This window comes from Mustela nigripes, chromosome 3 (genome assembly GCF_022355385.1).
Source record: "Mustela nigripes isolate SB6536 chromosome 3, MUSNIG.SB6536, whole genome shotgun sequence".
NCBI classification, from domain to species: domain Eukaryota; kingdom Metazoa; phylum Chordata; class Mammalia; order Carnivora; family Mustelidae; genus Mustela; species Mustela nigripes.
The window spans coordinates 17679959-17694827 of record NC_081559.1 but is presented as its reverse complement, the minus strand read 5'-3'; the positions used below and the strand labels follow the sequence as shown (position 1 = coordinate 17694827).

At 41.7% G+C, this 14869-nt stretch overlaps 1 protein-coding gene across 2 annotated transcripts in view; it reads right to left on the bottom strand.

Moving 5' to 3' along the window:
- Nucleotides 1-2604: 2604 nt before the first annotated feature.
- The window catches only part of ADAM23 (ADAM metallopeptidase domain 23), a 171587-nt gene continuing 159322 nt past the window's right edge, over nt 2605-14869 (bottom strand). Inside the window, exons 25-26 of one of the 2 annotated variants that reach the window (XM_059393307.1) lie at nt 13046-13136; nt 5933-6074 (exon numbers count right to left, since the gene is read on the bottom strand). In XM_059393307.1, coding sequence (XP_059249290.1) covers nt 6026-6074; nt 13046-13136 — 140 coding nt within the window. In that variant the 3' untranslated portion in view covers nt 5933-6025. Of the gene's footprint in view, nt 6075-13045; nt 13137-14869 lie in introns of both variants that reach the window. The other variant, XM_059393306.1, reaches the window with a different exon arrangement.

Sequence of the window (14869 nt, the reverse complement as noted above, 5' to 3'; positions counted from 1 at the left end):
TCCTCAAGCCTAATGTCACCCTCCCCTCCATGAAAAACCGAAGGAGGTGGAGGTAGAAGGAAAAGTAAATACTTCTAAACCTAAATCTCATTAACAAGGATGCTTGATAGCAGGAATGTAACATTCCACCAGGAGACTCCCAATTGTCTTTACTTGATAAGTAACCAGGCCTTCAATATCCTGATAGTGCTTTTCTCGCATGCGTGGGCTAACCGGCCAGTTCTGCTTCTGTAAGATTGCTTTGTCTGCTTTCGCATGCGGGTCCCCTGACCCCATCCACTGACGCCAAGTATGCCTGTTCAAACTATCAATCAATCAGCTCAGCCCCACCCGAAACTTGTTTGTATCTGTCTATAAAAATCCTGCACCGACCCAGCTCCGGACCTCTCGGCGTTATCGGCAGCGAGCGAGCGGCGCAGGGGTCCAGGTTCGAACCTGCAATAAACGACCCTTGCTGATTGGCTTTGACTCACATCTCTGGTGGTCTTTTAAGGTGGGGGTAATACTCTATTGGCATTTCGACGCCACCTCCCCTGTGAAGCCCTTCTTGATCTCAAGGGCAGCGAGAGAGTCTCCCTCTTCTCTTCTGTCTGCCAGGACACTTAGCACATTGTATTTACATGTTGCATTTTATTTCCAAGATTAAGAGCTCATCGCTGCGTCCCTGAGACCTGGCACAACACTGTACGATTTTTAGAGACCAAGTGTTCGTGAAACATAGGAGGCAAAGAAGGAAAAAGGGAAGGAGCAAGAATGGAAGGAGACATGGACACGTAGCATTCCTTAACCAAAGTGTGAGCAGCTCTTGCTGGGTCTTGACCCATTGCTTCCTGTGCCTTGCGCATGCCTCCCACTTTCTTAGACGAGTGAACTCTTGTCATCTCTCCCGGTAGTTCAAAAGTCACTTCTTTCGGGAAGCCTTCCTGCATCCCTCTCCCACCTGCCCCGCATCAGTTCTCAGCTCCCCCAATCATGATATTTTGCATCACGTTAATCCTGTCTCTCTCTCTTCTAAATTGTGAGCAACTTTAGACCAAGAATTTCCTATTGTTCCTTCAATTCCCTCGAGGAGTTCCTGGCATAGAGGCTTCCGAAATAGTTCCTGAATGAGTAAATTGACAAATGGAAGTCCCCAACCCTTGCACATTAACCTAAAGGGTGCCTATCTTAAATTTCAAGTGACTTAAGAATTCCATTTTAAGGGGTGCTTGGGTGGCTCAGTCAGTTAAGTGTCTGCCTTCTGCTCAGGTTACGATCCCAGAGTCCTGGGATCCAGCCATACGTGGGGCTCCCCACTCTGTGGCGAGTTCACTTCTCCCCCTCCCTCTCTCTTGGCACCTCCCTCTCCCTCTTCCCCCCACTCGAATGTGCACACACACGCTCTATCTCAAATAAATCAATAAAATCTTAAAAAAAGAATTCTATTGTAAGCATATGGATCATCTACTTAATTATTCACATCAAACTTTTCACTCCAGGGCTGCTGTTCTGTGTCTAGGAAGTTTCTGGTTTCAGAACTCCTTTCTCAGTCAGCATCCAAGGGAGCATGGGGTAGAACTCATTTCAATGTCAACCTCAAAAACAGAACGATTTAAAGGAAAACACATCAAAAAAATCAGATAACTTTTCTAAAGTCAAACTTAAAATGATACTCTAAAATTTCTTCTGGTTTAAAGTATGATACTTGTGTTATTTTAAAGTGTTACTATATTTTTTATTACATGAAATGACATAGAAACAAAGAGATTATGGTGAATGGACATAAAATTTCCAACAGATTATTCAGCTTGGGTAGCAGAGGCTCTTGGAGGGGAATCTTAAGTTAGGGGACTGAGAGGATAAGCCAATAGAAAAATAAACAAGGTTGAGGCTGTGAAAGGCAGGCAGATGTTTTAGTTACACTATTAAGTTTGAACTTCATCCTAGAGGATATGAAGAACCCCTCCCTGCAAACTTTCAGCAGAACGATGTGATCAGATCAGCCTCTCTGCACGTCAGTGTGGTAGATATACGTTGAGTTACCTGAGTCAGCTGAGGTCAAACCAAGAATGGAGGAGACAGACTGAAAGACACTTGTAAAGAAGGAGTATCATTTGGTAACCAATTTCATGTAAGGTGTGAGGAAATTTCTTTCTTTGAATGTTTTTGATAAAACTATTTGTATAACCAAATACTTCTATTTTCTTTGTAGCTTGTTTGTAAATTCTGTACCAGGTCAGAAGTGTGGATCTTATCCCTAGTTACCCCCTTTAGATGCAGAAGAGAGAAACTAAAGAAAAAAAAAAATTGATAATGGTATGATCCTGAAGTGAGCTCCCCCCATTTATAAGAGGTAGAGCATTTCCAATAACTCCAATGAAACTGATCTAATCAGGAATATGTTTCTCATGAATCAGAGATTTTATTTGGCTCCATTGACTGCTTTAATTTTCAGTGAGCCTTTGATTGAGAAGCCCGTGCTAAGAAAAAACTCTTGATATCAGGCATGTGGCCATTTCATCAACACCACAAGATAACACAAAAAAGGGGGCCTAAGAAAACTGGTCAAAGCATAAAGCTACAACAATCTATCTTAGCAACGATTTTAATACACACTGGACTAAAAGATGCGTACAATGACCACTGAATCTCCATTCATAGGCAGCCAACGAGATTATGAATGAATTTATTAACTTCAAACAAAACTTCAGGTTGTACACTTAAAAAATTACAAACCATTTAAAAACAAAAGTTAACAATGGAAGCAACCATGACTATAAAATATGATGGGATGACTTTAAAGAAAGGTTCAAGTATTATTTGTTAAGTTCTTCAGACACTGGAGTCTTTGAGAAGTTTGTGCATTTCCCATCTTTGCATAGTGGAAACAAAAATGAAAACAAAAAACACACTACTTGGTAAAACTCCACAGCTCTATGTGATTCATGTTTCATAACATGCACCTATGTGTACTGCTCATTTATCTAATAGGAGTAGCACTAATTCAGTGGGCTCATGCAGGATCCCAGGTGAGCAATGAAGTTAGCGCACACCTCCTCATCCAGGTGTCGTTAATTAATGCGGCAAAGAAGAGCGGATGAAACGGGAACTTGTCATCACTGAACACTAACTCTTGTTGGGTAACAGTAAGACAGTGACACATTTGGACTTTGAGCTCAAATTAATAAAAAGGACTATTCTTACCACAAAAATCAGCAAATGAATGGCATGTGCAAGAGAAAAAACAGCAAAGAGTTTGGAACGACATAACCGAATACCACCCAAAGTAAGTATAATCCATTGTTTACGGTTGGTATGGTTGCATTATCTTTCATCTTCATACACAGGTAGCTTAAAGCTTGTGTATTTTACATATACACACAGATAATTGAACATTGGAACATAGGTGTGGTTACCTATGAAACTGCCAGTGTAACAAAAAGTTACACTGACATTTGCCATTATGTACATAATATTTGGGGACCACTGTGGTCTGATTTAAAACGTAACATCGCACACTTACAATGTTGTCTGTGAAATGCTCAAAAGTTAATAATAGAGATTTAACTTGTTTTGTAACCACTATGGTTTGGTTCTGTGAAGTCACATGTGGTGCCTCCCAAAGAGCAGTGAAATGTGCGTGGTGTAGTCAGTAACAGATGGATTCCGCCAGCAAGTAGGATCCAGCAACAAAGACATAAACAATACGGTGACAGGAAGAGATGCCAAGTAATCTGAGTTTTCTCTGGACTGAAAGAGCCATCGCCACTAGGTGGAGGGATACAGCCCGTGTCTCATGAAGCTGAGGATAAGGCTGATAAACCTTGGAGATAGCCCTGTTGTTAGGACACAAATGTACAGCTAGTTCTAGAGAAAGACTGCTGACCTGGGTAGCACCTATTACTCAGAAAGCAGTAACAGGATTGAGGTTAGGTATTGATCTCCTGGAGCATACTGAAAGTAAGGTTTCTGCTCTGAGACTGTGATATGGCCACAATTCAATATACCGGAAGAAAAAAACTCACAGTTTTAAGCAGTACATTTTTAGCACGTTATCCTTTCCAAAATCGAAGCAAAAATTGTGAGACTGGTGTCATGAATCTTGCTGAAAAGGGGCTGAAAGCCAAATCTAGCGATTCATTTGGTTGTCATGAAACGAACAGACGAGGGCGTGTCCTGTTCCTGAAAAGAGGGTGTGAGAGAAGTGCAGGCTCTTGGGCTGGGGAGGGGGTGCTTCAGGAAAGCTCATCTGCAAGTGTCTAAGTGGGTGCTGAGTGAAGGACTCACGTACAAGTTTCTACATTCAAAACCAAGTCAGGACCAGATTTCTTCATTCGCTGTATATACTATGCCCTTGAACGGACACTATCTTGACCCTACATGGAAGAAAGTGGTGTCAGTGAAGGAAACTCAAGAGGGACTTGGGAACCCAGATTACATCGGCACATCTGCCTGGAGGCCAAAGAAGATGGACACATTTGTGAACAGCAGAATCCCATCGCAATCCAGAACATTCCACAGACCGGTAACACACTACGGGCTCCTGACAAGATTCATCTGAAAACACACCACACAGACGTAAAGCCCACGATAGCAACACTCACAAGAAGGCAGCCCCTGCTGTGTGTCCGTTACCAGCTTGCCAGTGGGGTTCTACCACGTCTTTCGAGGCGGGGAGAGGAAGCATGGATGAGATATGGACAACAACAGCGGTGAACGAAATGGAAAGTGTAACTTTCCCCCCCAGTTTTTTAACCTTGAAAAGTTATTTTTTAATTTAAGGCTTTAAGTTCATTCTCCTTTCACATTAAAGACAGGGAAAGAAAAACTGTCAAAACCAAAAATGCAAATCATGAGCTTGGCACTTTTGTGATTCCTTTGAGAGGGTGTCTACTTTCTTACATTATATACATACATGTATAATGACATCACAAAATGTTAGACTGGTCAGTACATATATTTGCATTTACATAATTTTTGTATTTTTAGTATGGGTTATTTAGTTGTTTGTGTCCCGCCCCCCCGCCCCGCTTTTGCTCATTTTTGGTTTCAAGCATTTCATTTTGTTCACGCATTTCCTTGTTCACTTGCACCTGCTTTGTGCCCAAACTCCCTGCATCTGTGGCTACATCTGTCTTTTTTGAAGCAAGCCCCCAAATCACTGAACAACACGTTACCAGAGAAGAGAGAGAGAAAACAGCGAAAAGAACCCAAAAGATGGGGAGCAAACAATAAACTCCAATCTACAGAGAACTTTTACAAGAAAAATATTCCAGTACAGACAAGTGAAAATGATGTCAAAATCTCTTATTTCCATATTTACATTTATAAAAGAACTATACAATAGCATCATTGTTCAAATTCCAGCTCCCATTTCCAAAGGATGCTTGGTCCAGGCGAGCACACGGGGAAAAGGACTCAACATGAGCAGGGGTCCGTGGGGTCTCTCGTGGCTGGCCTAGACAAGGGGGTGAGGGCCGGACAGCACCCCCCTGTTCCCCGGCCGGTTCACCTCGGGAATTCAGCTGCAGGTTTTGCTGTGGATGGCTTGCTAGCTGCTTGTTGTAGATAGGCCATGCGGATTTTACCCTTTCGAAAATTAGATCTTCATGCCACTGGAGTGTGTCATTGGTAGGAAAAGAAAAGAAAATCATGCCAAATCATTTAGAAGGTAGTAAGTGCCAGCAGGCTGAGGAAAGAAAAAAAATCTTTTGCTATTTTTTAATGGTTCTTTTATTGCACTTAATTTTCCGTTATTGTTCCTTCTTCCTTCAGTTAGAAAAAAAAAAAGATTCTGAAATAGTTCTTTTTATAACATTGTCTTTGATCCCCTTTTCTTGACAGGTGGTAAGAGGGGTTCTTTGAAATGATTTCCCCAAAGGACAGTTTCCTGTTCCCCCATCCCTGTCCCCCAACTTCAGTGCTGTGGTCGTTACCACCCAGTGGTCTTGCTTACAGATGCAACAGCTCCAGCAACGGTGCAGCGGGTCTGTCGCACCCAGAATCCACCGGTGCGAGGCACCGCTCACCCGCTGCCGCTGCAGACTCAGATGGGGCCCTGCTGGGTGGGATCGAATCTCCTCTTCTTGACATTTCTTCCAGAGATGCAGGCAGAGAGGGAAAAATCCACAATATTAATCAGATCATGATGAGAGCAGGATGATGAGAATGACAACAACGCTAGTTCCAGAGCAAAGTAATCAACTCACACGGGGGGCGGCCTTCCCAAAATAACTGGAGATGTGGGACAGCTCACATGTCTGAGTGTCTTTACAACATCTCTGCTAGAGTCCTTCCATTTGTAAAGACCCAAAGAAGCTTCGAGTTGTGCATTTTAAATCATTGGAAGCCTCCGCAGCCCAATCAGTCTCTTATTTCAGAAGTAAAGGCTACGGGCTAATTTTAACCAGATGAACATAACAGGAAGTGCTCTTCCCACATTCTAGGGGCTTATTAGGGGAGCTACATGAAACTCCGAAGGGCTTTTAGCTGCCTCCTTCCAGGACTTGAGAGTTCTCCATCAGTGGACTGGCCTTTGCCAAGAGGGCCAAGAGCCTTGTTATCGTGTTTAGAGATAGCGTGATAGAGAACCAGTTATCATGCTGCCTTGATGTGTGAGCTCTTACCCCACCATGGAACAAGCATTTTTCATATCTAGAAAGTTGAAAACCAGAGTGCACGGTAAGACAGTACACTCCAAGGAGAATGGACACAGGCTCGGGTTAGTTAAGCAAATGCAGCAGTTAAGCCTAGTGGAAATAAGCAAGTTAAAACGCCTCGCTCACAGTGTCCAGTCTCCTAAAAAGTGGTTCCTACGTTGAAAAAGAGAAAAAGAAAAGAACTGGCAAGACACTACAAGGCAACAACAGAAGTTGGTTGCAACCTCCCCATGGTCTGGCTTCATGTGGGGCATCAAGCAAGGGGCTCATGCATTTAGTCTGCGCACTGGGCGGGTGCAGCGCTGCCATCGGGGCTTCATGCAAGACTGGAGCCCGGGGAGGCCCCGAGATTCCTCTCTCCTCTGCCCTCTCAGGGCCAGCCGGATCTCCTTTCATTCTTAAGTGCCAAAAAATTACAGCATGTTCCTCCTCCTCCTCCTCCCCGCCACGTAATTCAAAATAAAAACAATACCAAAGCTCAAAATATGTATAAAGGCAGCCCACAAAGTTCTCATTTCTCCCAAGAGGACCACTTTGATACTTCTCTTTTGAAAGAACAAAAATTTTAAAAAATGAAACTTGAAAGAAAAATCTCCCTTTGCTTTTAGAAGGTTTCATTAAAATGGCTTCATTAATGGCCTAAGCCTGCGGTCTGTTGGCTAGCCGGTATTTGCAACAGTGCTACTTCCTTTTTCCCCAGTCCCCGTCACCTTCAACAACTTTCTTTTGAGTCAATGTTCTTGATTGCTGCTGCTTGGGGTTCCAAAAGGGACCTCTCCCATAATGTATCTGGCAGAGTGTGTTTGCTTCAGAGCACTGGACCTGTGCCTACTACCCACACTCACAGCCCTTAAGGGTAGGTGTATGGTGTATAAGGAACAGCTCTACCCGTGAATCACATGGGGAAAAACAAGCACTGCTTGACCTTGCCAAAGGACCCTGAAGGACCAGGGGTTCCAGCCAATTTAGCTATCTATTGTTGGAAATGAAGAGAAATGTGAAACTCATGCCCCCTCAATTAAAAACGAATACAGAGGAAAGCTCAAGCCAGCTAGTGCTGTGTGTGTAAATGACTGCACTGTTCGTGTCTAAATTCCCTTATTCAAATTCAGGGAATGGCAGATAACTAGCCATGTCCAAGGTCTTAACTGCAATCCAGCTCATTTTTAAAGGGAGATACGAATTCCCATTTCAGCCCGGCACACAGTCAACCTCCAGTGTCCAAAAGCTTGTGCTCCTTTTCAAAGTCAGTGTTGGAAGTTCAGATTGCATTATTTTAAAGAAAATCTATTCTACGGGGTGAATGAGTTCCCAGGTCAGACCAGGAGGCCATGCCACCCTGTAGAACCATGTATTTATATGGGAAAATGGACCCTGACTACCAACAGGGCACTGTATTTCCCCTACAGACGTCCCAGAGGGAGGAAGGCAGGGCCCTGTGATGAGCACAGAGAGGAACCCTCCTCTAGCAGGCTGACCGTGAGGGCTCCTCCCGTATCAACGGCAAAACTACTAAGGTGAGTTGTAAGAATTCACCATATATTGAGAACTGCCTGCTCTGAATTTTCTATATGAAAAAAATCTTTTTTTTTTTTCCATTTTAATGTGAAAGTGCAACTATCACGGGTAGATAATTGCTGTCTCCCTTACACACTGTTTCAACTGAATTCCCTCCGCTCACTAGGATTGGGAAGGCAACAAACTTTCTCATCATAACCCTTAAGGTATTTCAGAATCATTGTATAATATTAACATAATCCATAAGTTTTGCTTTGACCCAGTTTTCACCAATCTTGATGATGTCTGAAAAACCTGTACTTTTTTCTACAACATATGTTATATACCTATATAGCTATACAACATCAAAACAAAGCTCTTTAAGTAACAACAGCCATCTCTGGTCTGTAAAGCCTCTAGTTCTTTCAAAGTTATTTACCCACTGCTATCACCTTTTTATCTTTCCACAATGAGTTATCACTGCTCACCAAGAATCCATCACTCACGACCCCTCCTAGGGGACCGTTGTAAGCTACCTTTGACAGCGCTCACTTCCCCAGAGGGCTGAGTCAGGGCGCTGATCTTGGATCTTCCTGGCCAGGCCACTAAGTCTGAATGAGAAAGTGCCTAACCCAGGAGCTGCAGGGTTTAAGAAATTAGGTTCCTTGTTCCCCACTGGGATATGGTCATGGGATTCAGATACGCAGCAGCTTGGTTTTCCTCATAGGAAGACTACCTACAATTAATTCCATTTCCTAGTTCTATAAAAATAAAAAAACAAAAGATATTTACTCTTTTGAGAAAAGAGAATGAGCAATATTAAATTCCTTCCGAGTTTCATCCAATTTGATATTCAGAATTTCAACTTTCCTTGTGACAAACCCAGATATGATCCTTTACATATCATTCCTGTGAATACCTTCTCTTTAACCTGTTCTTTAGCACGTCCTCTGAAATGATCACAGAACAAACAGAATTGCTTATGGTCGAGATCAGGCTCAGTAAGAACTTGTAACCCAAGTAACTTCTCATAGAGAGGAAATCACGGTTACTATACAGATTTAGTAAAGTAACACTTTTAACATCAAGAGCAGCTCTGCCAAACGTATGACCACTACTGCCACTGAATTACACTGAGAGAGCCAGTGGTAGAAAAGGGACATGGTAGCAGGTCTCCATAGTCTGAGGCGTGGTAACATGGTTGCAAGAGCTCACGGCTCATCCTCAAATCCAATCAACAAGCTGTCTCTGTTACCTTCACGTTCCTTTCCTATTATCACCTAGAATTTCTCTTTCTAAGCACCGTGGTTTATGGTGTTCACATACTTCCTTGGCATGTAAATAGCTATATCGCTCACATCTCATTCCTATATTCAAATTTAGGGAATATCCAATAAAAAGCCAGGTCCAAGGTGGCAATGGCAATTCTGTTCATTTTCAAATAGAAACTTCAAGTTGTCTTTTCATGTATTTTTTACCTTTCCTAAGATTTAGAGAAGATGCTACAGAATGGCCCTTCATCTACTTGTCTACATCTAGTGTCTAGTAAAAGCAACAACCCTAAAAATCGAATCAAGCAGCATTACTATTCAAAACTGAACAGAGGCCATGAGTCTTTGAGAGTCAACCAGGACCAAGGTTTGCAATACTCTGCAGCACAACCCTTAGCTTTAGTCTGTGTGTATAGGTGATGGAGAGGAAAAGGAACATGGAGGCACTGAGCTTGTAAAAAGATGCAAATTTGGGAGAAAAGTTGGACAATTCAGTGTGCCAAGAAGCTACCTTCATTTTTCACAGGATTTCTCAGAGAAATGAACTAATGCTCTGAAGACTGGGAATCCATAAAAACTACTTCCAGAGTATGTGTTACTACACATTACCCTATGTATCAGGATGTGTTCAATAAAATAGCCTACCAAATAAAGTATTTTTTTTTTCATTCTTGGGAGTTTTACAACATTGCTTATGGAAATCTTTTTTGCATTAAGCAAAGCTTGCAAACTATTATTCTGCTAGAAAAAAGTCATCTAGATGTGTATTGGTTTTTATCACAATTATCCTGACCAAACTTCATTATCACTTATTCACACAAAGGTGCACACCGTCACACGTGCATGCACACTCACAGAGACTCATGCTTTTTACCACCTATTTCAGAGGAAATATGGCTTAAGAAAAAGTCTGTAGAGAATGGCAGACATTGTCAGGGGTCAGAGCAAAGCTGTTTTCTCCCTTACACTTGAACGGGACAAGTATGGTATGACACTTCTTCTACATTTTAATGACTCACGGTGTTCCAGCCCAAGAAACGTGACTTCAGGAAAAAGCAATACTTCCGTTGAGCAGTTAACATGCTTTCCCTTGACCTAAAAGTTTAAGGACCCTCCAATTCTTCAGGCAACTTTGCTACTTGCTTTGCTTTTCTCTTTTAGTAAAACACGATTCCAGGAAAGATTTCCAATGGCCAGATTTAGAGCAATCTCTTTTACAAACTATTTTCTATTTCTGATCCTAAATGACCTTCTTTTGTATTTACACTGAACTCAGTGAAAATCTCAAAGACTTTCAGTTCAATTAGCAAATAACTTCTAGACCAAGAGTCTCCAAAATCCCCAAGTGGGGGTAAAACCTAACCTGCATCATCGGGCACCCAAAGCCTTTTCTTGCAAAGTGGAAGTAGTGGTTTAACGTTTAATGTAAACTATGTGGCGACTGTTAAAATCTAAAGCTAATTCAGATAGCAATCAATAGTCATCACAAAGAGCAGTGGCTCCTCCAAGTTTAAACTTCTAAAATTAAAGCATTATTCTGGTTTTGCTTTTTCTTTGCTTTAGGTAAAGATACTTCACATTATCGTGTGCCTCCCTATAATGGTTTCCTTTACAGTAACTGTTAGGGTCGTAGGGCACGGGAAGGGGTATTGGCTTAGCACAGCAGTATGCATGTCTGCATGGTAGTCCCCACTCGGCGGTCAGCAGGGGCTGTTTCTCACCTCACTAGGTGTCCATCTCCCTTTCCTTTTCTCTGTTCTTCTGATGATCAGACTTATTTCTCACATGTAAATAATGTGCACAGGGCCTAATCCACTTATATACACAGTGATGAAGGCTTTTCCATTTTTCCCCAAAGAAACATGCAATTCAAGCTGTGCGCTAGGCCAGGCCACTGTTTTGAGGTCCTGCTACAGAACAGTGCTCTTGTCTCCAAAGGCCGAGATGGTCAATTTGGTGTTGTGTGTGGCTGGAGAGCAAAAGATGCATAGGACTGTTTTCCAGCTCTTGAAACTGAGGCTTCCTGATGCCAAGAAGGCTTAAGTTTGGGCACAAGCCAAATTTATTTTTCTTGAAGCATATTTATAAAAAGTTCAAGGGAGCATTATAAAATAATAACAGATCATGGAACTACCATAATATGCAATGACTTTTTAACAGGAATATGGCACTAAGAAAAAATTTTTGCTTGAATTAGGTTAGCCAAAACCAAAGAACAACAACAACATATATGTCTTTTGTTGTTGTTGTTAGGTATCATGACTGACTCATTATCTGGGCAACGTTTTGTTAATACCACAAGGAGAAATTCAAGTTTGAGCTGCCCATTTTGTGTGTGTTTTTGAAAACACAATGATGCCAAAACTACAGTTTCAGCAAACAAGTTCAAGTTTAAAAATATCTCTGTAAAAAGGAAGTGCCATTTGGTAACTACTTTCCAAGCTGAAGCCATTCAACAACTTGTAGGCTTACTCATTAAATGTTAATGTAACAAAATTAGCAGAAAATGTTGAATGTATGGAGATCATCATGTGGTTTGTTTTTCCTTCATATTCAGTTTCTAATAACATTTTACCTGGCTTCAACATTTTGAATTCAGGATTCAAAATGTAAAATAGCATAAAGTTCATAATTGATGCAATTATTCAGATAATTCAAGTAAAAAACTTCCTCTATTGAGTAACCAGATGGAGGCAGAGTGGGCTTTGAATTTAGGTAATGGTCTTATTTCCCACTTAAATTTGTTCCTATAGATCTGGTTGGGACTTAATTTATCACAGGGAGTATTTGGCACAGGAATTTTTATCTATAAATCATAGTAACCAAGCCACCAAAGTATGAAAAGACATAAAAAGTAATTATCCAATGAATCTGAGCTATGAAAACACCTAAACTTGATAAGATAGCTTTACAGATTTTGATCATAATTAAGATTGATTTATAAATTTCTGCCATGTGTATTTGAACAAACTTAGTTCAGTGATCCATGCACAGTCTGAACTAAAAGGTTACTATGGAAACATACCAGTTAATTTGCAGTTATTTAGAAAATATTCAGGTATCACCACACCACACATTTTAAATTCCAATGTGAAACCAATTCAGTTGGTTAGGGAATTAGTAAAATTTTTAAATCTGTATTTTATAAAATAAGGAAGCTTTTCAAATCACAAAGTTATGTATAATGTTATGTGTGAAAAATAATGAACAAATAGTTACTTCGATTGTGAAAACCTCAAAATGTCAGTGGACTCTAAACCAGTTTTAAACAAATGCAAAGGATTTATATCCACTTAGTTCCGACTATCTAGTTTCCTAATCATCATGTATAAAAAACTTTATCTCAGGATGCTTACTCCTAAAAGTTGGAGTGTCTTCTCCTGAAGAACCTCTGCTTTGTTCTCCTGAAGCTTATGCATGTGGAATGCCTTCTACATTTCCTGTCCTCCTACGAGCCTGAAGACGACATCTGTGGATCCATGTTTCTTCTTTCCTAACCCATTTCTCAATAAAAATATTTACTTGTAGCAGTTTAGTGTTAAACCTGGCAATCTTGTAGCAGGAACTCAAAACTTGGTTATGTAAGCAGAAAAGAGAAGTGCCAGAGCCACTGAGAAGCAGACATGCGCTGTTGCTTACTTAAATCCCCATCCTGTGCCCCCAAGGACAATAGCTGCTACCAGGATGGCACCAGCGATGGAGCCTATTATGAGATTGGTGGCACTAGGACCTGTGACAAAGGATCATGGGAAGAAAGTCATATGAGCCAACGCCTGTCGTTACCACAAGGGAAAGGCAGTTAAGTGGTTTCAGGAAGTAAATACCCTGCATAAAAAAAAAAAAAATTGCTAAACACGTCAATCACCTTTATTGACTTAGCTTAATTGCCCTTCTGCTGTTACAGAGAGCTACTGCTTGGAGAGGAATGGCCTCCACATCTAGAGTGTCCGCACTGCTGACACTGAGCTTCCTTTAAATTCACCTGCCACCAAACTGGAAGCAAATGCCCCCCAACAGCCGGCACTGCCCGTCTTTCTTCTCCTTCTCCTTCCCAGTATCATGAATCAAACAAGCAAAAGAGCACATCAAGAACACAGATGGGTGTGGATTAGCCTGACCTGACTGGCCCATGAGGGCAGGAAAAGAGGGGCAAATATTCTAATCAAGTGCTCTTTCAAGCCCCGCACCAAGTGGTCCAAAGGCTACTTTTTTTTTTTTTTTTTTTAAATCCCCCATGTGGAAACAGTTCACATTTAAAATTTAGAAGGAGGTTACTAATAAAGATCTGACTTTGAAGCCTTGCTCTCAGAGAGGCATTTCTTCACTGTAGGGATCCACACAGTATTGAAACAACAATGGCGGGTGGTTCCAAAGGCAAGACAGGGAGGAACCCTAAAATTCCTCTGGGGGATTCTGTGGGAAAAGGAAATGAGATTCTGTAGGTTCAGTGGAGACTGTCTTTCGAGTCCCCATTTGCAAGTTGAGGCTTGGAGATAAAAGGGAGCAGAAAGGAGAGTAAGACAGAAAACCCAAGGTGGAGTTTCCATCAGCCGTTGGAGTCAGAGGTGATACACAGGACAGCACATCCTCTCCACTCACAGGGGAAAATGCCTTACCTCGAGTTCTCAATGTAAGTGACTTTGACTTTATTACAAGAATTATTTTGAATATCACATCCTTCGGGATGCTGATACATGGGTACAGGGCCCCCATCGGCAGCATACTTCCAGGCCTGACTGAATATCCTGTTCCCGGAAGTCATAAAGCCCCTTTTGGTATTTTCCCTAAACCCCTCGACTTTGTGACTATATTCATTTCTGTGTGAAAAAAAAAATTCTCTTTTCTGCTCACATTGGTGCCCTCAACTGTGTACATAAATGGATGCCACTTTGAGCAGCACTAAAATCGTGTGATCACACATTTTTGATTCAGAGACCACCCAGTGCTTGTCCGAGTGAGGGGAAAGGTAGGAGGAGAGCTCCGATGGGGGTTTGAGGATGTGGTCTCTTCAGGATTGCGGGCTCGTGACACCTTCTTAAGACTAACCGCTGAAGTCCTACAAAACACACATCTCAGTGGCCTTCAGCAATGCACAAATAATAATAACTAGTAATAAGAGAGCAAGAAAGGTAGGCTGGTCACTGTGCACTGAGCACTTACTATGTGTCAGGTGTGGTTCTAAGCACGTGACAAATATTAGCTCACTGGATCCTCACAAAAACCTACGAGGTAGGAATGATGACTATCCCTGTTTAATAGAAGAAGAAACCGTGCCTTCTAGAACGTAGTGACAGAGGCAAGATTTGAAGACTGATTTGTCTGACTCTAAAGCTTATGCTATAAATCAAGGGTCAGCAAGCTATAGCCCACTGCCCAAATCTGGCCCCACTTCCTGTTTTTGTGAAGAAATTTGATTGGAAGACAGCCACACTCATTCCTTTTCATGTTGTTTACAAGTAGCTT